Here is a 27,467-nt window from a genome sequence, read left to right on the forward strand (position 1 = left end):
GAAAACTTCTGAAAAAAAAACAGATTTTTTTAAAAGTGAAACTGTTTTATTTTATTAGTGTTTTTACTGCTTTAACCCTTCAAAATCTGAGCAAATTGGCTTAATTTGTTTCAAAAACATGGAGAGAAGGCAACAAGCAACTTACCAAGACATGGAAAAAAATTTGTAAGAAAGTTACAAGAAAATTACCTGAGACTAAAAAGAAAAAAAAAATGTCCTAAAAAACAGCTGGAAAAAAATAAAAACACACTCAACACATTATCCATATTATAATCTCCATAGTCACACACCAGTGCTAATTGTCTATTACTGTATTTCTATTTTATATATTGATTTATATTTATAGAATAGAATAGAATAGAATGTCTTTATTATATATCCAACATACAGCAAAATTCAGTGCTACTCTGGTAAGGTGCCGCAGTTAAAAATACAATCCACACACATTCATCACTTCTCAATAACTACATGAATAAATAATAAAAAGATGAAGGAGCAGTAAAAAATATCCAGGTCACATCAGGGGTTTCGAAAAATTAGACTATTACAAAAACGTATTTTTATTTTAAGATATTTATTGATCATTTTACATATATATATATATATATATACACACATAACTATTGTTCTATGTGATATATATTATAAATATATCTTATATATACATAAACATATGTATATATCATGTGTATATTATGTGTATGTGTGTGTGTGTGTGTATATATATTCATTTATTTATATGTATTATTATCTATGTATATATTTATATTTTTTAATATTATTATCAAAATTATTTTTTGTGCTCTCGTGTATGTTTGGGATGATTCTGATTATTACATATATATATATATATATACATACACACTCACACACATATATATATGTGTGTATTGTAATTTATGTTTTTTTATTTTTATCATTATTATTATTATTGAACTCTCGTGTATGTTTGGGGTGATCGTTATTATAATTATTGGCCGTATATAAAGTTTACCGTATACATCATCATATGCATCCTATTATTCTGATTCTAGAACGTGGTGTGGATCTCTCAGCCAATCAGAATCCTCCTCGAGGGCGGAACGAACTTGTTGATAATTCTATCTGGTGTCCGCTCCCAGTGCGCAGGCGCAGCCCGGGTGACGAAGATGGTGCTCATCAAGGAATAGTGAGTCTGAAGTGTTTCTTAAAAAACGTCTTTTTGGTGCATTTAAAGCCTCATTTTCATCCATTTCGGAGCTTATGACTGTAGCGTGGACACGCGTGAGCCGTTTGTCGGTGTCTCTCGGTGTGTTTGGCTGCGTTTATCCCGTCGGCAGGCAGCTTTGAGCGGGGTGGATCAGGACGTGGATAACGGGACACATAACGGGTCTTTTTTAGGCGTTGCTAGCGCGAGCTAACGTTAGCCTCCCGAGTTGTAGCAGCAGAGCGGATAATTAGCTTCTTAATGAAATTGAGTTACATAAATAAAAAAAGATGGTAGCACACAAACAATCTGCGCGTTTATTTACATAACACACCCTCTGCGGGTTAATATATAACCATATTTAACCAAATAGCGGCGCGTTGTGTGTTTAAAGTGCCGTAATGTTAAGCTTTGGTCCCGTGAGTGACAGATTAAGGTTCCGTCGGATTTACCATTAATGCTAGCCGAGGCTAACTTAGCCGGTTAGCTGCTAGCATGACAATTTCTGACAACTGGGTTCATTTTTAAAGCGTGCATTTAAAATAAGCTAACAGCTAAGTTAGCGTGTGACACGTAAGCGTTGTGTTAACAAAGAGTTAATTAGGAATTGTGCTATAATTTGTGCTAAAAACCGCACAGCAGGTGCACCCTTCATGCTAGCTTGAGGTTATTGAACTACTTTGCTGTTACTTTGTTGGCGCTAGCATTACAGAGTTAGCCCTTTAACTGGGCGGCTAATGCCAACATAAGCTGCATTTTTAACACGATAAATCGTCACATTTCAGTCCATAAATGTGTGAATTTAAACTACGAGGGGATCGTTTTTATGCACTCCTTTTCTAAGCTAAGCTAACTGTGAGGCTAACCTATCTGCGCTACAGAAACCTGTTCAGCAGTGCTGTTACTGTAATTAAGTTACTGCAGGAAAAACAGCATTATAGTCTTTAATGTATGTTTTTTCAACAAAATGATGTCGCAAAGTTTTGGTTTCAGTTTGATCTGAGGTGTTATTTGCATGGTATTCAATCTGCACTGTTGTTATTTTTTTGCACGAATTGAAATACACAAAATGACAAAAAGCATACAATGCTGAAAGATTTAGAAATCGGACTAGGCTCATATTGTTATTAAAAAAACATTCACTCAACACACCATAACAAAATGACAACATAAATAGCAAACAGTCATAGCAAACAGTACTCTGTTACAAGTAACTGTTCAAATATTAAAAGTAAAAGTACTCATTATGCAGATTTGCCCATTTTAGAATCACAAATATTATATTATTGATTTATAATTGGTTTATAGATTAGTGGTGCATTCATGTGCACATCCCTTAATGTTGCAGCAGGTAAAAGTGAAGCTAATTTTTATTACTTTATTTGTAAAGCATACATTACAGGAATTATATTCTGTTTAATGGCACATTGATGTCGCAGAGTTTTGGTTTCAGTTTGATCTGATGTGTTACTTGCATGCTATTAAATCTGCACTGTTTTTATCTTTGTAATATTTAAAATGCACAAAATGACAAAAAGCAAACAATCTAGAGAGGCAGAAAACCAATTAGTGTCATTTTAGCCTATTATTAGGCTGTTATTTGATAACCACATACACAAATTAAGTTAGTTACAAGTAACTGTTCAAGTACCAAAAGTAAAAGTACTCATTATGCAAATTTGCCCAATTATAGAATAATAAATATTATATTATTGAATAATAAATATTAACTTTAATAATAATAACTTAATTTTATTAACTGTTAGACAAATAACTCATGGGGCATTAATAAATTTAATACTGTAAGAAGTAAAACCAGATAAATGTCATAAAATTAATATGATATTGTCCAAGTCAGATAGAAGCCAAAAAGATGTATATTTAGCTGAGATGATGCAGAATTATTTGCCCACAATCTGCTCTCTAATCAAGTGTATCAATATGAAATAGTACCTCTTCCACAGATAATAATCAATATATCAACAAATGCTCACATGTTCCAGCTGTCATAATGGTTTTAAATATTGTGACTCATTCAAAAACAATTGATTTAACAAAAGTATCTTGTTTAAAAGGTGCTCTGAGATAAAATGGTATAACATGTTGGTTAGTTTTCTGTAGATTAGGTAAAAATGTTTCATCCTTTATGTTGAGGAGCTTATGAAGAGAAATGTATGTTTATCATTAGCGATGCCAATTGGTTTACTTACAGCGTTCATATAGAAGTGAATAATCGAAGGCATCTGGGAGAGAGTTCTTAGTTATTAGTGATGCCTCAGTAGGATTTTATTGGCCACATATGCAAACTTAAACTTTCTTGAACCTTACATCTTGCCTTCAATATTCCAGTACCAAAAAGGTGTGCAGAAGGCTAAATACTTCATGCTCATTTTTATCTGATTCAGTGTCAATCCTTTTAATTAAATACCATATCAGCTGTAATTACTTGTGCAACTCAGGCCTCAAAATATCTCACACACCTTTTACAGTAAAATTCATTTTAAAAATATGCATGCAGCAAATAAAATATGCACAATTTGCACAGAGCAAACTACTTAACCTACTTACCTGTACTGTAAAATTCACCACTTACATAATAACGTCAGAGCGAGTTGTTATCAGAGTTGTGAAACTCAACTTTGGTCATGATAGACAGAGAGAGCTATACATTAGGTCTGCAAGTTAAAGTATGTTTGCTATTTAAATTAAATGATCTCTCCACTACTTCTGATTTATTAATGCAGAGTCAACTGACAGTTACTTTTATTATCCGTTAATCTGCCTGTTATTTTCTCAGTTTAATTGTTTGGTCGATAACATGTCCGTTATAATTTTCTAAACCTCAAGAGGACTCGACTTAAATTGGTTCGATTTCTCACAAAAACATGGAAATAAGGCAATGAATAACTTAACAAGACATAGTCCAAAAATTAGAAAGAAATTAGTAAAAAAAAAAAAAAGCACAAAAAAGAAGTAAAAGAACAAAAAAAGTATAATTACGAATTTAGATTTCTTGATATTTTTTCCTAGTTATTTGACAGTTCTCTAACAATTTTCTTGTCCCTTTTCACATTTGCTCGCATTTTGGAGTTAAATGTTAAATGCTTGTGAACGATGAACTGATCGCAGCACAAGAAAACTGATGTTGATCCAGGTTTCAGAGAATTAATTAAATTGCTCTTTTTGACTGACCTACAAAATATTCAGATTATTGTCACTTATGGCAAAAAAATCAGCAATTCAACACATGTGAGAAACTAAACTCTAGTCTTATATTAATGAAATGCTTTTTGTTTTTTGTCATTTCAAAAAGAAAAACTAATCTATCAGCCCAGTATTGAAACTTTTTGCTGTCTAAGCTCCTCAGCACCTTTGCTGCAGGTGTCTGTGACGTCTTAGACCAGATCTTACATAACTGCAGGTTACCTGGACTACAAGACCACTTGAACTGGTCAGCCTCTGTTGAACAGTTTTGCCCTTTATAATCCAGCGGAGCTATTTCCAGTGCAAACTCTGTCTCTGCTGCAGCTGCTCTGTGTCACAAAGTGAGCGTTAGTGAGTGAAAACACAGTTAATTTGGAGGATATAATGAATGCATGACACTGAATACTAAGGATGTCTGCAATTTTCTGTCACTGGCCACATTGTTAGGCATGTTTCTCTGAGCACAACACAATCACTGTCCTAACAGGGAATAATCAATAACTGATTAATCATTAACACACCTGTAAGCTGAAGAGAGCTGCATTAGTTATGGCGGGAACTCTCAACTTGCTTTGCTGAGGGGCCACTTTTGAAAAATGACAGGAGGCCAGGGGCCCGTCTCAGCAGCCTCATGCATATTTCTAGGATTTTAGGATGTTTCGTGGAATTTAGGGCGTTTCTGGATTTGAGGACGTTTGTCCGATTGTTGGACTTTTCGAGGATTTCAGGACATTTATAGGATTTTACAGATGCTTCTCAGATTTTAGGACATTTCCAGGATTTTTGTACCTTTCTGTGATTTTTGGACATTTCAAGGATTTTAGGACATTTCTAAGATTTGAGGATGTTTCTATGATTTCAGAACATTTCTAGAATTTCGGAAGTTTCTAGGATTTCAAGGATTTTTAGGGATGTTTATCAGGTTTTCGGACATTTCGAGGATTTTTTGACAATTCTAGGATTTTAGGATATTTATAGTATTTTGGTCGTTTCCAGGATTTGGAGGTATTTCTAGGATTTTGGGACTTTTCTAGGATTTGAAGATGTTTTCAGGATTTCAGGATGTTTACAGGATTTTAGGTCATTAGAGGCTAAGTAAGAACCTCTGTTGGGGGGTGTGGGGGATCCTCCACTGGCATCTATTTTAACAAACAAGCTCTATTTTGGTGCTGTTTTATGTATTTTGCACCTTCTGTATATCACTTTATTTTTATTGTGAATTGGAAAATGTTTGCAGGGCCACTTGGCATCCTATCAGGGGCCAGATTAGGCTTGCAGGCCGCAAGTTGAGCATCATTGTATTATGGTGTCATTTAAAACATTTTTTGCCTTTGTGTTTGTCATGTTCACTTTTGATCTCATGTAGAAGCAGAATATAAATTGTTTTCATTAATTATTTTCCCCTTGTGTAGCCAGTAAAATGAAACAGATGCTACAATAATTCTATAGAAAACCACAATAAATACTGCAGGAAAATGATGACATTATGTGCACAACTGATGGTTTCACTGATAAGTTTCTCATCGTGCTAAAATCCAATCTGTTCAGGCAAATTAACAGGTGTGCAGACTTCAGCTGGAGTGAAAGCTCTCAGCTCCTCATGGCCCTGGATTAAAACCCCTCTGGTGTAACATTGTAAATGTGCCTGATTTAATATACTACACAGCCTCCAGCAGCAGATGCTTTTGTATACTTTGCCAAAGCCAACATGTTAATTTCTCTCCGGTACAAAAGCGACACACACCAGCACGAGCCAAAACCACAAACACAGCGCTCCTCCTTTGTTTTTCCAGTTGTGCTGCGACATTGTTCCTCCGGCTTCATGACTGTCAGAGCTAAGACCTGAATGTGTCTTTGAAAATGTAATTAATCATGAGAGGTTATACATATGCTTGATGTAGGAATCTTTGTGTAGCAGACACAGTATGTCCACATGGTGGTTAATGAGATGGGAGATACAGATGTTAAAAGATAATCTCAAAGATTTCCTTGTAAATAAAAGTCTGTTTAGACACAGTCTATCTTTGGTCAGGTTTCCATTAACCCTCAAATTGTGCAAATTGAAATTGCGAATTAGTCCCACAGTGGGGAAATTTGCATTGTCGCAGCAGCCAGGAAAGCAGCAAAAGAAAAATACAAATAGTAAAAAATATTACTAAAGAACAAAGTGCCTTATAACAAAAAACAAGGTCCTAAAATAGTGTCACATAATACTATCATATAGACTATCAGCTCCCAGAAATCCCTCATACGTGACCGCTCCCACGTACTAGGGGCTCGCCTTTACGTTATGGCGTCATAACACACCTACGTGGCCTTGGATTGGAAATAATGATGGCTAGTGTGTTGGCTGCAATAGAAATAAAGCTGCTAATGTTTTGAACATCCATCGCCATGGTTACTGAATGTTATTATGAAAGGAGAACGTCACTTGTGAGCAACACATTGCATTTTATCGATATTTTGAAAATATTACTTAAGTTTTGCTCAAAGTTATAATGGAAACCTGCCTACTGAATGAAGTAGCGCTTTGATAACTGAGTCCACTGATAAAAGCTCTTGTATTTGCAGTATTTATGGTGTCTGTGGTGTTATTTCCAGGAAAAATCACAAGCGGCACACGGTTTGTGATGTGTGTTTGCACCACCCGGCAGTGGTTGGTCTGCCAGAGCTCACACAACAAACTCACTCTTTCACTCACTTGTGTGTGTGATGCGGCGTACTTTTTTTATTTTTATTTTTTCAGTCACAGGCGACACTGTTAACATTGCTTTTTTTGGAAGTGAGATCCGAAAACACACCTGCAATTTTTGGCATTGGTGCTGCCAAAGAGATTTATTTTAAATTTTTTAATACTGAAGTAATCAAATGTACATGGTATTATAACTGTCAATTATATGTCAGTATACATTGAAACCAGTATATTACTGCAGCCTTATTCTGCAGTGAGTTTTATTGTCTTTAACAGTAGCCTTATTTCCACCTTTACCCTTCAGATCCTCAACAGTACATGTCGGTGTGATTTTTATAATATATTTTCTGTGTGTCTCTTAATTCTTTCAGCTATAAATACATTGTAATTGCTTTAAATTATTTACGTTTTCACTGAGCTGAGCTGAGCTTGTGTTGTCTTCGGCCACCAGCGAGTTTCATCGATCAGTTGATGTTTAGGTTCAGGGTGAGTCCCTGAATCTGCTAATCTTTGCACAGGATTTGTATGAATAGTGACAGGAGGAGGAGGAGGAGGAGGAGGAGGAGGTGCTGATGGGAAGGCAGGAAGCTAAAGAGGAGAAGAAAGTCCCTTTTTACTGTGTGTCCATTCAAGGATCTCTCTCATTTCATAATATCTAAATATAGGCTGTGTATAATTAACCCTGGTTATGCTGCTTTTTGAGTTTCTTGTATGTTTGTAACTTCTAATAATAAGTGATTATAACTTCTTTTTTTTAAAACAACAAAAGTCAAACAATAATGTGGAACAACGGCCAGACAAGAATTAAGGTAGAAACAAACAAGAGATTAGTGGCAGAAAAGTGTTAGGAAAATATAGTAGCAAAATAAACAGTAAATAAAGTAAACAGAAATTCTTATGATTATTATTGTTTTTAATAATAATAATAATAATAATCAGGATGGAGACAGGTGATCCAGCTACAACCTCATGCTGTCTCAAAGTGACACACTTTTTTTGGGGACTAATGCAAAGTTTTAACATTGAGACTGGGAGGCAGATTTTCCTCTTTTAGCACAGAGCTGCTTCATTTTTTCCCCAAAGATGGTCAGAGTAAAGTTTACCCACAACTTCTGTCCGCTCACACGGTGCCAATCATGCATTCAAAGAATGGGATGTTTTCAAGAATTAATACAAAAAACAAAAGCATCGTTTGTGCAAAACTTCAGGGATATTATTTTCATAATCATGCACTGTTTTCAAATAATCTTTTCCAGTAGTTTACTCCTCTATTTAGACAAAAATGTGTTTTAACTTGTTTGTTTTTCTGTCCATTTCCTGCCCCACCTCTCCCTTGTTTCCTCTCTCAGCCGTGTAGTGTTGCCAGTCTCTGTGGAAGAGGTGAGTAATCACTGCATCCATGTCCTCTTACATACATCACAAGCTGTTTACTGCAAGAATTCAGTTTTTTTTATACAATATAACATACATTACAGCTCCAGCAGGTTGGAACAGTCAGAGTTTTGTGTTTATTTTCTCCTGATGTTCATCTCAGGCTTTCGTCCAGTGGGGCACACGCCAGGACAGAATAGCCTTTGTTAGAGAGCTGTGGTGTTGGTGTGACAGGCTGGTGCTGATGTTTGCAGGCAGAGCTGGACTCGAGTGTGAGCTCAGCCTTTACTACAGCCTCTCGTGTCATCTTTCTCTTAATAGGAATCACTTTTTGAGCTTGCTTTTGCTCAAAAATAGACTGTGTTTGCTTCCGTGAGCCCATTGTTATATCCAGTGACATCATGCATTGGCCCTATTTCACAGCTCTCTCAGGGTCCCCACAAATCCTTTAAAAGTATTAAAAGGCACTGAATTAATCGATCCTAAAATAAGGCTTTAATTGTCCTCAAAGTGCTAAGACATAAAAGGTTCAGTTTTATGAATCTTTTTGCTAACATTGCATTGTTAAATCTCAAAATAAGTAACTTGGAAAGAAAAAATCACATGATACCACTTGCATTGCTGTCACCCAAAAGTCATGTGTTATATTAATGTTAATGTTTGGGCAGAAATTCTCCCTAATCCTCAGCAGCTGGTGCCAGGTCTTTGTTTTGTTTTTTTTTTTTCTTTCAAATTTTCCTCCCAATTTTGGTTTCTAGTGAAATCAGCCTTAAATTTAATTGTAAAGTAATGGATGCATTTATTTACTTATTCCCATATTTATTAATTTTATCTTTCTTTATTCCTTTATTTAATATTATATTTATACTTACTTGTATTTTCAGCATTCATTATTTCTGTATTTGTTTATACATTTACATGTTATTTATTTATTCTCATATTTATGCATTAATGTATTTCTGTGCGTGTTTCAGCATTTATTTATGGACTTAATTATTTATTTATTTTTTCCTATTTGTTGTTTAAATCTACGTATTTCTGAATTTATTATTCCTGTATTTAATTATACACATATTTATTTATTTATTGATACTGAAGTAATTTTTATTCCACGAGAACGAGGACAACCATACAACACTAAATGTGACAGCAGTAACATACTTACAAAAATTGTTAATATTCCATGTAAAAACTCTGAGGCCTAATGAGCGCGCAAAGTTTATTTTGAAAGTCATTTATGTATCTTTCTTATATATATCTTTGTTTGTGTGTTTCTTACGGACAGTAGGGGAACATGGATGTAGCTTTTGTGGGGTCAGCTGCAGGGTAATAAAAGGATATTTTGAAGCCTTAATTTGAGTTTACAGCTCACTGCCATCTTGATGGCTCCAAAAATACTTAATCAAGGGATAATTAGGCAAAAATAACACCACAGCTGGGAGGCTCATGAACATACAGTAAACTGCTTTTAGAGCCTTATATGTGGTGTACGTACACTCTGTAAAATACGTTTAATGACTGAAGTCTGAGCTTACAGTCTATGCATGTTCTGTGCTGCAGCGCGTAGCTGTTGGTCGTGCTGCATCCTTGAAGTACCTGCCTCCAGCAAATAATCGCAGGATTTGTCCCCGTCCCTGTCCCTGTCCCTGTAGTTTGAGGCTGAAGGTTCAGTCTGTGTCTTCTTTTCTCTCCTCGTTTCTCACAGTATCAAGTAGGGCAGCTGTTCTCCGTGGCTGAGGCCAGCAAGAATGAGACAGGCGGAGGAGAAGGCATCGAGGTGCTGAAGAACGAACCTTATGAGAAGGACGGCGAGAAGGGACAATACACACATAAAATATACCATCTAAAGAGGCGAGTCTTTGACAAAAAAAAAACACTTTTAACCAAATCTGAGATTCCCTATTAGAGAAATATGTTTGCATTTCTGTCTGACCTTTTACCTTTTTAATAGAAAACAGATGACACAGAGTTAACATCCTCGTAAGGTGGACAAAATAACAGAATCACGTTTGGAAAGAAGGCTTCTCCTCTTATACAGTGTTGGCTAAGCTGGCAGAGTAAGCTTTAAAGAAACATTTCATGCAGCAGCGGCAGTTAGTGGAGGCAATTAAAAGCTCAATGATGGGGATGAAGAGACAGTAGAAAATCTGCCGTCTTAAGATTCACCACAGAATCGAGGTAGCTGTTTGTGACGGCCATAAACTGGTTCTCAGAAGTATTTATTATTTATAAATACCAGCTTCACAAAGCAGGCATTTATGGCATTGTTATCACCTTTTTGCCAACGCCGCAAACACGTAACTTAAGAAGGTGAGGCACATAAAACCGTGAGCGCTGGCAACGGAAACATGATCTGAATTTTTTTTTCCTCCATCTGGACGTGTTTGTTTGGATCACAGGCAGCAGACAGTGCCCGCCGCCAGCTGTTAAATCTGATGGTGGAGCTGTTTTGGCAGCTTTCTGAGGGGAGACGTCGGCTGTTGAGGACTACTCTGCATGCTAAAATAAAAAAAAGGCTTTTTTTTAATCTTACAGCAGTGATGCTCAGCCCACAGTCTGCGGGCCAAGTCTAGCCCCTGAGAGGGTGCCAAGTGCCCCCCCTCAAAATAGTGATTCACTCTGGGAATTATTTTTGTACTTTTAGTATCCATAAAGTGCCAGAGTGCAAAAAAACAGCATAAACATAGAGCTTGTTGATCAAAAAGTGCCAGTGAAGGATCCCCACATCCCCCGCCAGATGTCCTAAAATCCAAAAAACCAAGAAATGCCCCATAATCTGAGAATCTGTCCTAAAATCCTGAAAATGTTCTAAAATCCTAGAAATGTGCTAAAATCCTAGTAACTTCCGAAAATCTGTGAAATGTCCAAAATCTGAGAAACACGCTCCAATGTTAGAATTCTAGTACAGTCCTAAAATCTGAGAAATGTACTAAAGTCCTAGAAATGCCCTGTAATCCCAGAAAAGCCCAAGAATGCCAGAAATATCCTAAAATCTGTGAAATGTCCTAAAATCTGTGAAATGTCCTAAAATCCCAGAAATGTCTCACAATCGGAGAAACAGCCTAGAATTTGGGAAATGTCCTCAAATTCTAAAAAATGTTCTCAAGTCCTAGAAACATCCTAGAAATGTCCTAAATCTTAGAAATCTTTTAAAATCTGAGAAATGTCCTAAAATCCCAGAAACGTGTGGGGCTGCTGTGATTGGCCCCTGACTTCCTGTTATTTTACTAAAGTGGCCCCCAAACAGAGCCAGTGGAGTATCTCTGCTCTCTCTTGCATGACGTTCTTCATTTTTCAAAGTGATAACTGATTCAAGATAAGTTTTATGAAGTCGGACGCATGTCAGGGTCTCACCAACCCCAAAGTAACATACATGAGTATGGAAAAGGGCAGAGTTTCCCTTCATCCCTCAGATAACTTGAGACCGCCGTCTTTAATCACAGGTTTAATATCCCGGTTCATGCAGAATTTTGACGCTGCAGTACTGAAGCTGCTCTGAAGAAGTCCGACTCATTGTCAGGTGTTTCCTCTTATTTTGTCCGCCCTCTTTGTGCGACTGGTTCTTTGAAACTGCAGGAAGCAGGTGTTTGGGGACAAGAACTAAACAAACAGGACAAGTCATTACAAGAAGAATTACACAGTGCTAAAATGTAAATGACAGTTTTTTTTGAAGCACTGTGTGTTTGATTGTTTGATGTCTTTTTCTCCCTCTGCAGTAAAGTCCCTGGTTATGTGAAGATGATTGCACCAGAGGGAGCGTTAGTTTTTCACGAAAAGGCTTGGAACGCCTACCCGTACTGCTGCACGAGTGAGTCAAACTGAAGAATAAATCAATTCATATTTAATTTTATTTCACTAAAGAGTTCTTGCATGATGCCAGAAATATATAGTTACAGTTGCATGTAATGCATTTTCCTAAATGTAATTTTAAAGTTTGTCAGAGATGATAAATGTCATCCTTGGTTTTGATACTGATGTAATTTCTTTACTTTCTTTTCTTTCTCCCTCCATCTTCTGCAGTTGTGACGGTGAGTTGTTTGTTAAACTTTTTTAGTTATTTTAGGTCCTGGGTCAAACCAGTTTTTGTTTCATAAAAAAAAAAAAAAATCAGCTTGTTTTTGGTCAACAGAGCAAATATGCATTCGAAGTTTTACAGATTAACTTTTCCCCTTCCAGCAAAAATCACTAATCATAGAAACAAATCTGAATTGCAGTGAATTTCTGCTGTTTAAATTGCTGCTGTAATTGGGCCATTATTTTGAGATTTGCACACAAATACACAGATAACACTGGATGAAATGCAGCAGACCTTTTACCGATGTGTGATATTGTCTGTGTTTTGAAAAGTGTTTTTACAGCCCAATATTTTCGTACATTACCTGCAAGCTGACTACTGCTGCGAGGGTTTTAAAATAGATCTGAGCTGAGCAGTGCAGCATTACTAGTGTTGTTTCAGTATAAACGTCTGATTGGTTAATTGGATTTAGCCGTAGGGTTTAAGTACATCTCTCCTCCATTCATGATGTTCTCTGTGTCGTTCTTACTGGCTCAGATCAGCAGCACTTCATTCACTTTATCAGCGGTTTTACCTTTTTAAGACTTAAATAATGAAATCTGTGTGTTCTCTACTTTCTCTTTTTAGAATGAGTACATGAAGGACGACTTTATGATAAAGATCGAGACGTGGCACAAACCTGACATGGGAACAATAGAAAATGTAAGTGAGCAGAGGACACAGTGTGGAGAGGACTTGCACGAAAATAATAAAAAAATAACAGTCAAATTTGAAGCAGCAGAGGCAGAAATATCCCTGATATTAACCCGTAAAACACTGGATCCTACATTTCCCATCATGCAATGTGAACAGTTCTTTTAAAATACCCAACCTCAGTTTAAAATGCAATCTTTCTGTTATAAAATTGAAAACAAAACAAAAAAGATATTGATTATGATGGAAGTCCATAGTGCACTTAATAAAAATGATAATGTAAACTTGGCAATGAAATTGTAATTCCACTATAGCTTTTTAATTTACCACATATGCATGTTTTATTTAAGTAAAAAAAAAATAGCAGTAATCCAATTTGCAAATGCTCTTTTATGTTGAAAAGAGAATTTTAATTTTAATTTTAATTTTAATTATTAGTTAAGTGATGACATTTTTTCACATTTAAAATCTTTTTCTTAAATGTAATTAACACATTTAATTTATTTATTTGCACATTGTTGTGTAAATTATTGTCAAATTTGATGTAATTTTTTAATATTCTCCACTGTACAGTAGATTACGTTTTTCAGAAGTAATTGTTAAATTCTGTTGGGTTTTTTTTAATTTTTGGAAAATTGCATTTTCATTTTTACTCAAATATTGCTTTCAAAAATGAAAAAATCAGGTTGCAGTTTGTTTTGCATTTTAATTCTCAAATTTTTATTTAGTCTTGAATTTTGCACCCTCTACAGTTGAGTAATGGACATGCAAGTTGGATCAATGCTTAATATTCTCACACACGTTATAAAAACTCATCTCAAAGCCACAGAGGACACAACTCAGTGCGTATTGTGTGAAATAGGTGGAGTGCCCTCATAAGTAGTCGGATGATGCTGTGAAGTTCTTATACATCTGTGTGGTTTAAATTTGAATCTTATTTGACTGACACTCAGGACAGATTTGAATAAAGCCTCCGGGGACAAACGAAGTGTCCCCTGTCACCTGTGTGCTGAGCTGAGGTTTACCTGTTTGTTTTTGTGCATCAGGTCCACGACCTGGACGAGCAGACATGGAGGACTGTGGAGGTGTCTCTCATAGATATTGCAAACAAAGAAGAAGTGGCTCAAGGGGTGAGTTGTGTTTTCAAGCCAAACAAAACAATAAAGGTGAAAATATTTTAAGAGTGAGCAGCCCGCAGCAGACTGAAAGGCATTAACTAATTTACAGCAGGATGTCTCCACCCTGAGGAAAAGTGAGGTCAGACAGGTGGATTTTCAGGGTCAGGAGCCGAAACATCCACGCAACCACTTTATTAATCCATGGCCATCACCCATAAAGCTTCACTTAACAGTATAAAATAGTTGCGTGCAGTAAAAAACCTGGAGTTGTCCTGGAAGTCGATGTGAAGATGATGACTGATGTTTGTTTTAAGAAAACATTATAAACTTTACTAAAGAAGAAAACTGCCAAAATCTCTTCATTAATGCTTCTTATTTTGCATTTGCCTTCCTACATCAGTTGCCTGCCTCCAGAGCTTTTTATTAGTCACAAAACAACAAACTGCATGAATCATCGTGCTATAAAGCGTTCATGTAATGGACACCAGATTTCAGCAAATGTTAACAATGGTTAGAGTTCCTGTGTTTAACAATGATCCGAAAAAATTTTAAAGTCACACAGACATCTTAAATGGAAAACCCGTCTAAAAAACAGACCTGTCAATATGCTGCTTCAGTCATTTACAACAATAATAGATTTCAAAAGGTGTTTTTAATTTCTTTTTCATAATAAACTCTCTAATTGAAATTGTAAATATAAAATAGGCCTAATGGAAACACGTCAATTTAAAAAATATTCCCATTTATTGTAAAGAAGTCAAAAACTTGAGTGATATTTTCGAAATGTCAATAAAACACAATTGTTAGATGACTGTGTTTCCACTGAGTGATGTTCTGCGATTTCTCCTCTGGTGATAACATCAGTAACCATGGCGATGGATGTTCAAAACATTACCAGCTTTATTTCTGTTGCAGCCACCGCACTAGCCATCATTATTTCCAATCCAAGACCACGTATGAGGGATTTCTGGGAGCTGATAGTCCACAATTCAAAATTTCTGGATGATCCGCTCAACTTTCTTAGAGTAATGTGATGCAAAAACAGCTCTTGTAGCTCCTACTGACAAGCACGTAGCCATAGCGTCATGTGATCAGACAAAAACAGTGGCGTTTTTGGATCACCTGAGATTTTTTTTTTTTAAATGACAGGTTTCCATTAGGTTTATTTTATATTTTACTTTGGATGCACCAAAGTCATTCTCACTGGTTTATGTGGCTGTTCATGTGCGAGGATGCACACAGATAGCTGAGTTGGGGGAGCACGCTGTCAGTTTATGATTGATTGGCATTCATGAACTACACGCACGTGCCTACGATCAGATCCGAGTTCTCTGCGGCCTTCATGAATCCGCTGTAGGTTTTTAGTACCAAGTTGATATATGTGCAAATCTGCTCCCAGATTTACGGCCCCGGAGATAGCGGAGGAAAATGGATGGATGGACTGCAAAGGCCTTTACATGTATATTCTGAATGTAAAATGCAGATTTAGGACATTGGTAGTCAGTGACTTTTGCAGACTGATTTATACTGTTTAAATAAACATTTTCCTCAACAACCATTAAATAACAGTACTAAGACAAGGTGTACAAGCAATCATGAATCTTGGAGAATGGATTTGAGCATCAGTTCCTGATATAGTTTGATTCAGCATGCAGTTGTATGTTGCACGTCAAACTGTCCCTCCAAGTTTTCCATCTTTCTCAGTGAAGGCCAAGAACATGATTAAAAGTGTCCCATATCTACTTATTCAGACAGCTGTCTCCGTCAGCTGAAAATCAGACCATTAAGACTTGAATAGACACCCATTGACGTCGAGTCAGTGAATGTCTCTAATGTGTTGCAGAAGCTTTGCAAAAAGTGTCCCTTCAGCTTTCTAGCTGTGAAAATGAGCCTGTATCCCAGTAAAATGCCCATTACTGGTGTCACAGTGTCCCAGCAGCTGGTTCATTATTCACTGTCTATGGAGCAGCTCGAGGGCACGCATTATCTATTCATTTATCTTTTTATATGACATTATTATCTGTGCCTGTTCAGCCTAATAGACCCTTTTTCCAATGCAGAGTCGTACAGTGGAAATAGCCTGAGAATCCAGTTGGACTGCATTTATTAAGTCGAAGGAAATGCACCATGAAGGGTTATCAGTTTTTTGGCGACATTTGATTCAAAGTTAAATTTGATTTGGATGCAAAACTGACATTTAATGTCTCAGTTTGTTAACTACCATGAGACCACCAATAAATGAAACTGTCTCTTGGGGGAAACTTGTCTATTTTTCAACCTGGACCCTGTTTTGACATGTTTTTGTGTCAAAGTGAGTAATGGGAACAACATTTTTTGCAGCCAGCAGTGATGAAACCGGCTGCAGTGTAACTAATTTGTTTGTTCAACAAGAAACAACCCTGAAACCACTTATTGTCAAGCCCACCTGACTTCAGTTAGATAAACAGTAATTTTGTCATGGTCAAGCAGACTTTGACAGAAACAAAATTAAGCTCACAAAAGCTGTCTTAGGACTTAAACAACAATCTGATCCTGTCAGTGCAAAAACAAGCACTATGCAAATGGAGTCTGGAAGTTTATGTTCACACATTTAACAATCTGAGCCTGCAAAAACAAGTACTATTTAAATGTAGTCTGGTAGGTTTGGCAACGGCGGTTTTGTGGCCGTTTCTGGTTAACACAAAGGATCTTACTGTTAAACAAAGAGGTCTATCTCTGTAGGATCCTCTCCATAATGCTGTGAGACACTTACAGTAACGTGAGCCTATCAGTGACAAAAACAAACACGATTTAAATGACTTTTGTGAATTTAGCATTAGAGATATCAGGGCCACTATTGGTTAAACACAGCTCTATTTATGTAAGAATCCTTTCCATAATACTGTCAGACACTTAAATAACAATCTGATCCTGTCAGTGGCAAAAACGAACATTTTTAGTGGACGTTCATTGATGGTGCACCGATGCCCCGAGTGGTTAATATTCAGCGAACATCACAGCTGCAGCGCTCTCGCGTGATACTGGACCAGTTTGAAAATGTATTGTTCCCATTATACACTTTTACAAAAAAACATGGAAAATTAGATTCCAGGTTGAAAAACACTAAATTTATCCTTTAACATCTCTTATTGGTCCGGTCGTTGGCACCTGTCAGTCAGTTAATACCTAAACCGTCATGTCGCCTGCGGTTTAAAATCTTAAAGGAGGCATTAAGCCATTTTCATCCAGGTGGGTCACAGCGTTTCTTACACTAGCTCCTCGACAATAATGACTTAAGTGGATCAGTGTGGAGGCCAGGGCTTAATCTGAATGTCCATCTGCTCCAGGTATTCAACACTCGTTCCCTACAGACCCAACGGATTAAAACAGCACAGTGAGCTCTGAGCTCAGCGGTGGGATTTGGGGGTTGTAGTAAAAATACTATCTTGCGGTTGCTGATTCAGTGTTCCTGGACCGGAGTGTGAACGCGTCCTTGAAGGGTGAAGTCTGACTGAACAGTCACACTGAATTAAGTGTCAGGCGCCAAGAAAAAAAGCTCTGTTTTTAGCTTTGTGAAAATGTTTTCCAGATAATCAAACACAAATTTTAAATGGTTTATTTATCTTGAGAAGTGGGAGGATTTTCTGAGCGTGCTCAGTCCCTCTTCACTGAAAAATGTGTTTTTCTTTATGCTCGTTGACCTTGATGTTTGAGCTTCACTGTGCAGAGTGATGCATCTGCAGTTTTTTTCTGCATTCATCTGCTGAAGAGGGAAAGTTTCTCTGTGCTCACCTTGAATCTGAGTTTAAGACGTATGAAGATGGTTTTGTGACCAATCATGGCCCAGTAAACACAGACACAGCTGTGACGTGGAGAATATATTTTTCAGTCTTTCATTCTTAGACGAGTGAGAAGTAAGAGTCGTTTTTTTTTGTCATTTTTTTCCACAAACAAAAAGAAAAGCTCAAATATTTATATTCATAAATATGTCTTAAAACATGTCTGGAGGCAATATTAACCCTTTTAAAACTGGTCGGACATCAGTTTTTCTTGTGCTGTATGTAGACACCTTTCACAGATATTTAAACCTTTGAAACCTGAGCAAAAAAGGTTTAATTCTCTTTAAAAACATGGGGAAAAGCAGTGAGCAAATGTCAAGAAATTAGTCAGGCTGTTAGTAAAAGAAAAATGGAAAAATGTCCAATACAGTACAATATTAAGTACGATATGTAGTAAAATATTTATGATTATTAGAATATTTTAAAGCATTACACAATATATAATTTTTAGAAAATGTTAGGTTACTGTTTTTTATTTTTTACTTTCTTTTTTTCTCATTTCCAGGTAATTTTGATGTAGGTAATCACTAATTTTTTCGTTAAGTTGCTTATTTTCTCCCTATTTTTGAAAGAAATTGAGCCGATTAGCTCAGGTTTCAAAGTGTTAAAGCCCCTTTTTCACTGCACAAAAAACTCCAGGCTGGAGTGTGACTATTTTATTTAAAATAAATATAAAATACTACCTTTTCAAGTCACCTGAGCCAAAATTGAAAACGCAAGTCCCTCCTCAGTGCTTACATTTTTTAATGCCTGACCCATTTTGCAGCACCCCTTCCCCCCTCATAAATAAAGAACAGTCTCAGTCTAAATCATTTTTTTTTAAATTAAACTACCCATCCAAATAATTCTCAAGGTATTCCATCATGTAAACACCTCAGTCGGACTTTAACTGGACTACGTGATCAGTTTACCAATATGGGTAGTTTAATTTTTAAAAAAATGATTTAGACTGATTTCAGTCAGACTAACATGTTTACATGTATTTTAAAAGTCCAGTTTTAGTTGGACTAACACCGTATTTGGACTTTTTTAACATAAAGTAAACGTTACTGAGTGTAACTCAAAGCACAGTGCAGACTCGTGGAAAGCAGCAGCTGCACTGAAGCATCTGAGTGTTTTGTTGCCCTTTTGTTCTCTTCCAGGACTATAAGCCAGAAGAAGATCCTGCTCTTTTCCACTCCACCAAGACAGGCAGAGGACCTCTGGGCCCCGAGTGGAAGGTGACAGAAAACAGAAAATGCACCAACTGCTGAACGTAGTGATCCTCTCTCTCTGTCTCATCTGTGATTAATGAACTCTGCGTTCACCTCTTGTGTTTTCTTCCTCCACAGAACGAGCTGAAGACAGACTGTCCTTACATGTGTGCATACAAACTGGTCACCGTCAAGTTCAGATGGTGGGGTCTGCAGACCAAAGTGGAAAACTTCATCCACAGGGTAGAGCATCCTGTCTTTGCTTTTAAAAGGCCTTTACAGCCGGTTTTTAGCGTGCCAGTTATGTGTTGTTTCTGTTTTGAACAGCAGAGGGAGACAGGTGTTTCTTAAAATTTGAAGGGAGGAAAACTCAACTGAGCAAAGAAAACTGTTACCCACTGTGTTTTTTTATATCGAAAAAACATTTAACCCTTTAGGGCCCACTTGTAATTTACAAACACTCGTATCGCTCTGCACACAAAATGTGCTTTTCTAAATCAAGCTTTACAAAATATTATACATTACTATTATTTTCTGCTTTCATTTAGTGAATTCTTTTAACCAACATTAGTCTTAATCAGAAATATTAAATATTCATTAATTTTCAAAATTTTAACCCTTTAAATGCCAGGCTTTTGTCATGATGCTACTATATTTTTAGATTTTAAAAAATCATTTATTTTTGATAAACTGCATGCTAAGTAGTTTTTATATTATTATTATCACAGCCTGGGATATGTCAAGGATTGGCAGCAATATTGATTTTTATACATTATTATTATTTTTTGTGCAGTGTCAAATACTCACATTCATACTGCTCTGCACACAAAATGCACTTTTCAAATTCAGGCTATAAAAAAAGTATTTTTTTTCCTGCTGACAGTCTGGGATATGTCAATGATTAGCAGCAACATTGATTGTGACAGTTCATCTAGGGAAAATAATATTTATTTTCTCCATATGCCAAATATGGTCAAAATGACCTCATCAGATGGAAAATAGTCAAAATAACAAATTCCAAGTCAAAAGCCCAGAATGACACCCAGAAATAATACAAGTCATGTTTTTCTGCTCTGATGGCTGTGGGATCAAAAATGTCAGTTTGAATGGGTTTCAATGGAGCATTTTTTGACCTTAAAAGTCTGAATGTAACTATTTAGTTTCCACAGTGTATTTTAGACTTATTGTAGGAGCTGAAATTCACTGATTACACAAAAATTCACAGTCTTGTCAGAATGTAAGCCACATGCATGAACTCAGCCAAAATTATCAAAAAAAATGAAGAATGGAAAGTGTGTAAAATGTGTTCAACAGTCTTCAACATGGACTGAAGGCAGTAAACGAGAGTTACTCACTTCAGTCCGTGCAGAGAAGAGGTTGTTTTACATTAATTTATTTGAACTTGTTTGTCGTTCCACAGCAAGAAAAGCGTATTTTCACCAACTTCCACCGCCAGCTGTTCTGCTGGATTGACAGATGGGTGGGTTTGACCATGGAGGACATCAGGCGGATGGAAGAAGAGACCCAAAAAGAGCTCGAGGAGGTAATTAACTTATCAGCTACCTCTCAGACTCACACTGGACTGTACTCTCGTCTTCCTGTTGTGGTGTTTTAAAGATAAAGGCGGATGTAAAAAATGGAGTTAAAAGATTTTAATATTAACACTGCTTTCAGTAAGACGTTTTTATCTGTCACATGTTTACAGATACTCCAGAGCCTAGTCCAAACATACACGGGTACTTTTGAAAAATGGGATTTTTGTCTACTTCGTTCTCAAAAAAAAAAGTTTAATTTTGTAACCAACACCGAGCCTGATCATAAATATCAAATATTCATGAATTTTCAGAATTTCAACCCTTAAATGCCAGGTTTTTGTCATGCCTTTGTTTCTAGATGGAAATAAACACACGCACACATGGAAAGAATTATTTTCAATATTCTACATAAGTAGATTTTTTTAAATGAAAAATGTCAGTTTGAATGGGTTTCAATGGGGCATTTTTTGACCTTAACAGTCTGAATGTAACAGTTTAGCTTCCACGGTGAATTTTAGAGTTATTGTGGAAGCTGAGCTGGAAATTCATGATAAAACAAAAATGCACAATCTTGCCATCATTTATGCCACATGCATAAACAGACAACATTATTTTAAAAAATGAAGAATGAGAAGTGTGTAAAAAGCACCAAACAGTCCCTAAGGGTTAACGTTTTCTCTGTCTACACACACGTTTGGACAAAAGACGCACAGAAAAAGTTTCAAAAATACCCGTGGGTGTGAAGTCTAAAAGTCGATGAGTTTTTTCTTGATGACGATGCACAAATGATGCTTGTTGTGTTTGGGCCGGACTGCTGGAGACGACGCAGCACACTTCAGCTCCGTGATTTAACCGTTTACTCCTGAATTTCACATCAGATGCGTCAGAAGGGAGATGTGCGAGGCACCTCTGCGACAGACGAGTAGAGGCCCGTCGCTGTAGGTCAAACACTAGAGGCAGGCTGAGTAAGTGTCATCACAGGAGGGGAGGTGCTGCATGGATCATTCTCCACCCTTTTCTTAATTCTGCTGTCCGGCTGCTGTCTAACTCACTCGTCCTTTTTTGTCGTTTTTTTTGTAAATGTCCAGTTTGTTTTTTCAGATCTTTTTGTGCTTGACCTGTGTCTTCTTTTTTCCTTCCTAATCTTCTGTTTTTCATTCGAGTCATTCTCATCGTTTGTCCTTTCCACTCACGTAACCATTCTCTTACAGCTCGATATCTCGTCTTAAACGCTTCACCCTGTGCTCTCACTTTATTTACCTCCTGATGTTTTGTGATTTTTGTGGGAATAAAGGTAACTTTGCTGAAATGTTTTTCCCTTTTCCCAGCAAATGTCCTGCATGTGCACGGCTTAATGCTGACAGACTGAAAGGGGTTTTTTTTGTCTTTTTTTCGAAGTGGGGTTGTATGAGGTACCAACCGCACTAATCATATATCATAAACAAGGCAGGTTTCCATTACAGATTTGCGCAAAACTTAAAAACCTGAAAATTGAAAACTAAGATGAATAACAACCAGAAAGAGGCAAAACAACAACAACAACAACAACAACAAAAGTAAAACCACAAAGTCTGTATCTTGCACCTGTGTGGGAGAGGAGGTGGGCCCTTTTGCATGTATGTGCCCAGGGGCCCATTATCTCTTAATCTGCTCCTGATTTTTTTATTTTTTAACTTCCTAGCAACTGTCATACAGTCATCTTAAATGAAGTATTTTTATTTTCATTTTTAGTGCCCGAGCACCTAGCGCTGTAAAACAGCTTTGGTGTACATTGTTCGATCTGCCTGAAACTTCACAGGTTTGGTTAAGGTCCATCCCTGAACACATCTGTATGACAACATTCACTAGTCGTGATAGTCGTTCATCGCTGCTTGCAGCTTTAATTTTATATGATATTACATGTCCGACAGTCCGCTCCCACTGGAGATATTTTGCAAACTGTCTCCCTCCTGACAGGTTTTCCAAAAAAAACAGCTGTCATTGTGCGTGACCAATACACACGGAGGTGGCTATTAATAGTGCCCATACCACTGATTCATCACACGTACCTTTAAGCCAAAAGATTTCATACAGATGGGGCATCTTACTGAAGCTTTTTCCTTGTAATTGCTTTTCTAGCAGCTAAACTTAGTATTCCAGTGAAGTATTTTTGTTTTAATATTTGTAGATGTTGAAGTTGAAAAACCAAAAAGGAGCTTATCCCACTTAAAAATAAATGTCGTCCCAAATATAGTCATTAATTCTGCCTAAATCTTGCCTCAAAAAGCGACAGGCCCAAAAACAAATGGAAGTGGTTGTCTCTCTGGGAGCCACACTTTCCAGGATTTTCTGGCATCAGTGGCAGACCAGGCATCCAGTTTTGGCAAACTGGAGGCGTGTCGACCGCCATCCACTGACTGTGGTTAAGTACCTCATACGACGCCAACGCAAGAAAACTCAAAGTCTCTAAACGCCGCTGAACTCTGACCTCCTCTCTCCGTCTGCAGCTGCGTCATACAGGTCCGATTCGAGGCACCAGTGCTGCTCACGAGCAATGAGGCAAATCAACCAAACCCTGTCATGATGATGTCATCAGAGACACGTCCACCACGCTGAGGAAGTTGGCCCCTGACGTCGCCTCTTCTCTCCCTGTCTCACATGATTCATTGGGGGGTTTGACAAAGATTGGTTTAACAGTACTGTACAGATTCTACCCCAATCACGAGCCTCCTGTTCACTACAGAAAAAAAACATGGTTTTGCATACATATATAAAAAAAGGATAAAAAAAACTCTTTGCACAGAACGTAAATTGCCTGATATGTAATTGTTAGTTGATTATTACAGTGGGCTTTGTTTTTATTCAGGTGTGTAAACCGTGACTCAGAAAGTCAAGCCTTTTAAATTCACTAGAATGTTTGTTTTTAGGTATACAGGTTCCCAAAAAAATTGGACTTTTAGCAGGTATTGGACCATTTATCTCCCCGCCTCCCCTTGTATTAGAGCTGTCTGTCTCTACTTTAATCCTTGTCTCTCCCCTCAGTATCGTCTATATTCTCGTCCTGGTTAAATTTGTCTAGATCTCCTCCCCTCCGTGTCTCGCTGTCCCCTCTGTCTGGCTAACTTTGGGATCTTTCCTTTTTTTTTTGTTTTTTTTTTTAAATTTGGAGGCCTGTTAACGATTCAAATTTCATGCATGATGGGTAATTCTCTGCGCACATTCGGACACACACACGACCCCCTTTCCTCTTCCGTCACAAGTGCATGTGGACAACGGCAACTCCTCGCTCATTGCATGTCGCTGCAATGCAGCTTCGCTCAAGTGGACTGTTTGATTTTGGAGAGAGAGTCTGTACTGAACACGTGTGTCAGTGTGTGCGTCTGTGTTATCAACTGCCTTCGCTCTTAAAGGACCGGCACTCTTGAGATGGAGAAGCTTGATGTCGAGGCTTGGTGGCGTTGTCGCTCCGCCGCCGGCCTCTCGCTGCCGCTGCATGTCCTTTTCTCCTCGGCTAGGGCTTTAACGGGAGCGCCCCATCCACGAGCCTCCGCTCCTTTTTTTAAAAAACAAATGAGAGTCTGTGCGTCGCTGCGTGCATGAATCTTTTTATACCCTCCTCAAAACTCCCGCTTCCTCTCTCACCTGACAGCAAATGGGTCCAGGCAGATCTGCGATGTTTGACCGATGAGTTTTTTATTTTAAACATGTATAGCGATAATTTTTTTTTTTTTTTTTTTTTAGGTTTTCATGTAGCCTTTGAAACCTGGAGCGACATTATTGTGCTGCTTTTAGACGCCTTTCACAAGTATGTAAACCTTTGAATCAAGAGCAAATTGGTGTAATTTCTTTGAAAAACATGGGGAAAAAAGAAAACTGTAAAACAAAAGAAAGTTAAAAAATTTGCAAGAAATTAGTAGATTTGGGAAAAAAGAAAAAAGCTAAGGAAAAAATGTATTTATAATTAAATATTTAAAATTATGTTACAAAATTATTGTACATTTTTAAGCACTTTTTCTGGGTCTTTTTTTCTTAACACTCATTTTTTAACACTAATTTTCAGGTAATTTTCTTCTACTTTTTTTTTTTTTTTTTTACTAATTTCTTGCCAATTTTTGGTTCATTTGCTTTCCCATGTTTTTAAAAGGAATTACCCCAATTTAATCAGTTTTCAAGGTGTTAAAGAAAGTATGAGATCCGTCTGAGTGCTTTGTAGTCAAGAATAAAATTGGGGAAAAAGGCAACTTTGGTAAGAAATGTTCCACAAATTGCAAGAAATTAGTATATTTGGAAATGTCTAGGCGAAAAAGAAAAAAAAAACTGTAATAATAATAATAATAATCATAATCAATCATAATTGCATATTTAAAATTATAGTGAAATTCATGCATTTGAAAGCACTTGTTCCGGGGTTTATTTGTTTTTTATTCAAATTTCTTGCTCATTTTTGGGTCATTTTGTCCAATGTTTTTGAAAGAAATCACACACATTCGCTCAGGTTTCAAGGGGTTTCAAAAAGGTTTGAGGTCAGTCTGAGTGTTTCTAGTCGATAAAATTGGCAAAACCATTTATATTTGAGATGTAGTCGGAATCTCAATCTGAAAAAAGCGGCATCTTCATCCTGAATCACTACATTTTTTTGCTGCATCGATTTGAGCATTTCATCACTTTTTTTCTTTGTTTTGGGCGTAATGCAGACCCTGTCGGGGCTCTCGGTGGCGTTTTTTACGATCATGACGTAGCGTAGTGCAGCTGTGGTTGTGTATCCGATCGGGTGTGTGTCTCTTAGGTTTCGTCGTGACCTATCTGTGTGTGTCGTACGTCTGACAGGTTAAAAAAGAGAGTTATAAGTGTACTTTATAATTATAGAAATGGATAAACTGTACATACAAACACTGACTTGAATACTCGCAGCTTACGAAGCGCCGTCAGGTGTGTCACTAATGTCCGAGCAGGTGACGTCAGCTCTGTGGACGGCGTGCCGGAGTGGAGCAGGCTGTCCACGTGTTGTTTTACCTCATCCATGCTTATGAATGTACAGCTAGGAGACAGACAAACTATGCAGGATGTTTCACACCTGTACAAGCATGACATGGAGCCGCTATATCATCAAAAACACGAGGAGAGATGTGCTAAAAATTTAGGATCTGCATGCTCAACACTTTTCTTTTGTCTCTCTTTGCGTTTGATCAGTGCTTTTGAGAAGCTCTGCATCAGACGAGAAGGAAAATCCTTTTTTTTTGTTTTTGTTTTTTAACGGGTGGCGTCCCCTCAGAATCAAACTGGACTCAGCTGGACCTCGGACGAAAAGGCGAGGAGTGAAAAGCCTGGCCGAGTTTGATGCTGACGGGAGTCGCCCCCGCAGACTAGAAGAGGCTGCGTGATGTTGTACAGTTTTGTAGCATTACGAGTGATGCCAGCCAGGGTTTGACTGTGAGGGGAGGGATAGAAGCTTAGGAAACAGATGGAGTCCAAAATACTGTTGTTTTTTTTTTTTTTCTTTTATTGTAATCATGAATAAGCACTTGCAAAATCTACTGTTTTTTTCTTTTTCTTTTATGTTTTGTTTTTGAAAGACAAAGATTCACAGTGTATTCAATTTTCTCTTTTCTGATAAGGCAAAATTCAGGGGAATTAGTAGTGAATGTAATACAATTAGTTCCTTTTGTTTTTTTGTTTTTCTTTTTCACAGCTTCAACGCTGTGACTGAAGGTCTAGACAATGGAACATAACAGAATATCTAATAAATTTGAACAAATAAGAGAATCTATGTGCTGTTTCCTTTTCTTTGTCTCTCTCTCTCTGTGTGTGTGTGTGTGTGTGTGTGTGTGTGTGTGTGTGTGTGTTAGTTGTGTCTTTCAGGGTGAGTATTCCCATTAATGTGCTTTTAATCTGGTCACCACTCTCACTTAGCATTTATAAGTAGAAGAGGATTAGAGCCATGTGAAACAAAATCTGAAATCTGAGTTTTAACTCCACTTTTGTATACAGAGATAGCTTCAGAAAGCCACGATACATCTTGGAAATCTTTTTTTCTGATGCAAAAAGAAATAATGACAGAGAGGCATTGTTCCTGATTAGAAACTGAAATTTTGTGCTGTAAATATTCTAGGATAAAAGATGAGAAAATCCCAAAATAAAGAAAAAATGTCGAAATGGTACGATAGAAAGCAACAATAATTCATCAGATTTTATGTAATTTATTTGTGTGTGTGTGTGTGTGTGTGTGTGTGTGTGTGTGTTTCACTCTTGTGCATGATAGTTTGTGCTGAAGTTGATTTGGTTTCATTTTAAATGAGAAACAGAATTAAGTGATTTCAATGAATAGTAATGTTTTACTTTTTCTCTTCATCTCACATAGTGTGTTCAAGGATGAAAATTTAAAAACTTATTGATAATGTCTGTTTTGCAAGTGTGTCTTGATTTTTTTTAAAATCCTCAGTAAAATATGAAGAAAATAAAGATTTTTCTATACCCCTCTCCTAAACCAAATATTCTAGGATAAAAGATAGGAGAATAAAGACTGCCTTAATGGTACAATAGAGAGCAACAAAAATTCTTTTGGCGTAATTTTAAATGAGAACTTGAATTGAATTGAGTGACTTTGATTAATTTAATTTTATTTTTAATTCTATGATAATTTCTGTTTTGCATGATGTGTTTTCA

General features: G+C 37.0%; 1 protein-coding gene across 2 annotated transcripts; it reads left to right on the forward strand.

Moving 5' to 3' along the window:
• The first annotated feature begins 1,104 nt into the window (after nt 1-1,104).
• Nucleotides 1,105-26,567, forward strand: pitpnb (phosphatidylinositol transfer protein, beta). Of its 2 annotated transcripts, XM_042509255.2 has the most exons (12): nt 1,105-1,168; nt 8,432-8,462; nt 10,159-10,304; nt 12,170-12,261; nt 12,474-12,481; nt 13,096-13,170; nt 14,208-14,291; nt 19,240-19,317; nt 19,429-19,533; nt 20,711-20,833; nt 21,704-21,790; nt 23,312-26,567. In XM_042509255.2, the coding sequence occupies exons 1-11, from the start codon at nt 1,149-1,151 to the stop codon at nt 21,749-21,751; spliced, it is 810 nt and encodes a 269-aa protein (XP_042365189.1). In that variant the 5' UTR covers nt 1,105-1,148; the 3' UTR covers nt 21,752-21,790; nt 23,312-26,567. The 2 variants fall into 2 exon arrangements, with proteins under 2 accessions (XP_042365189.1, XP_087927135.1); XM_088071009.1 differs by lacking the exon at nt 21,704-21,790.
• The last annotated feature ends 900 nt before the right edge of the window (nt 26,568-27,467 follow it).

The sequence above is a fragment of the Plectropomus leopardus genome, chromosome 20, assembly GCF_026936395.1.
Source record: "Plectropomus leopardus strain MGB_pleo_1.0 chromosome 20, ASM2693639v1, whole genome shotgun sequence".
NCBI lineage: Eukaryota > Metazoa > Chordata > Actinopteri > Perciformes > Serranidae > Plectropomus > Plectropomus leopardus.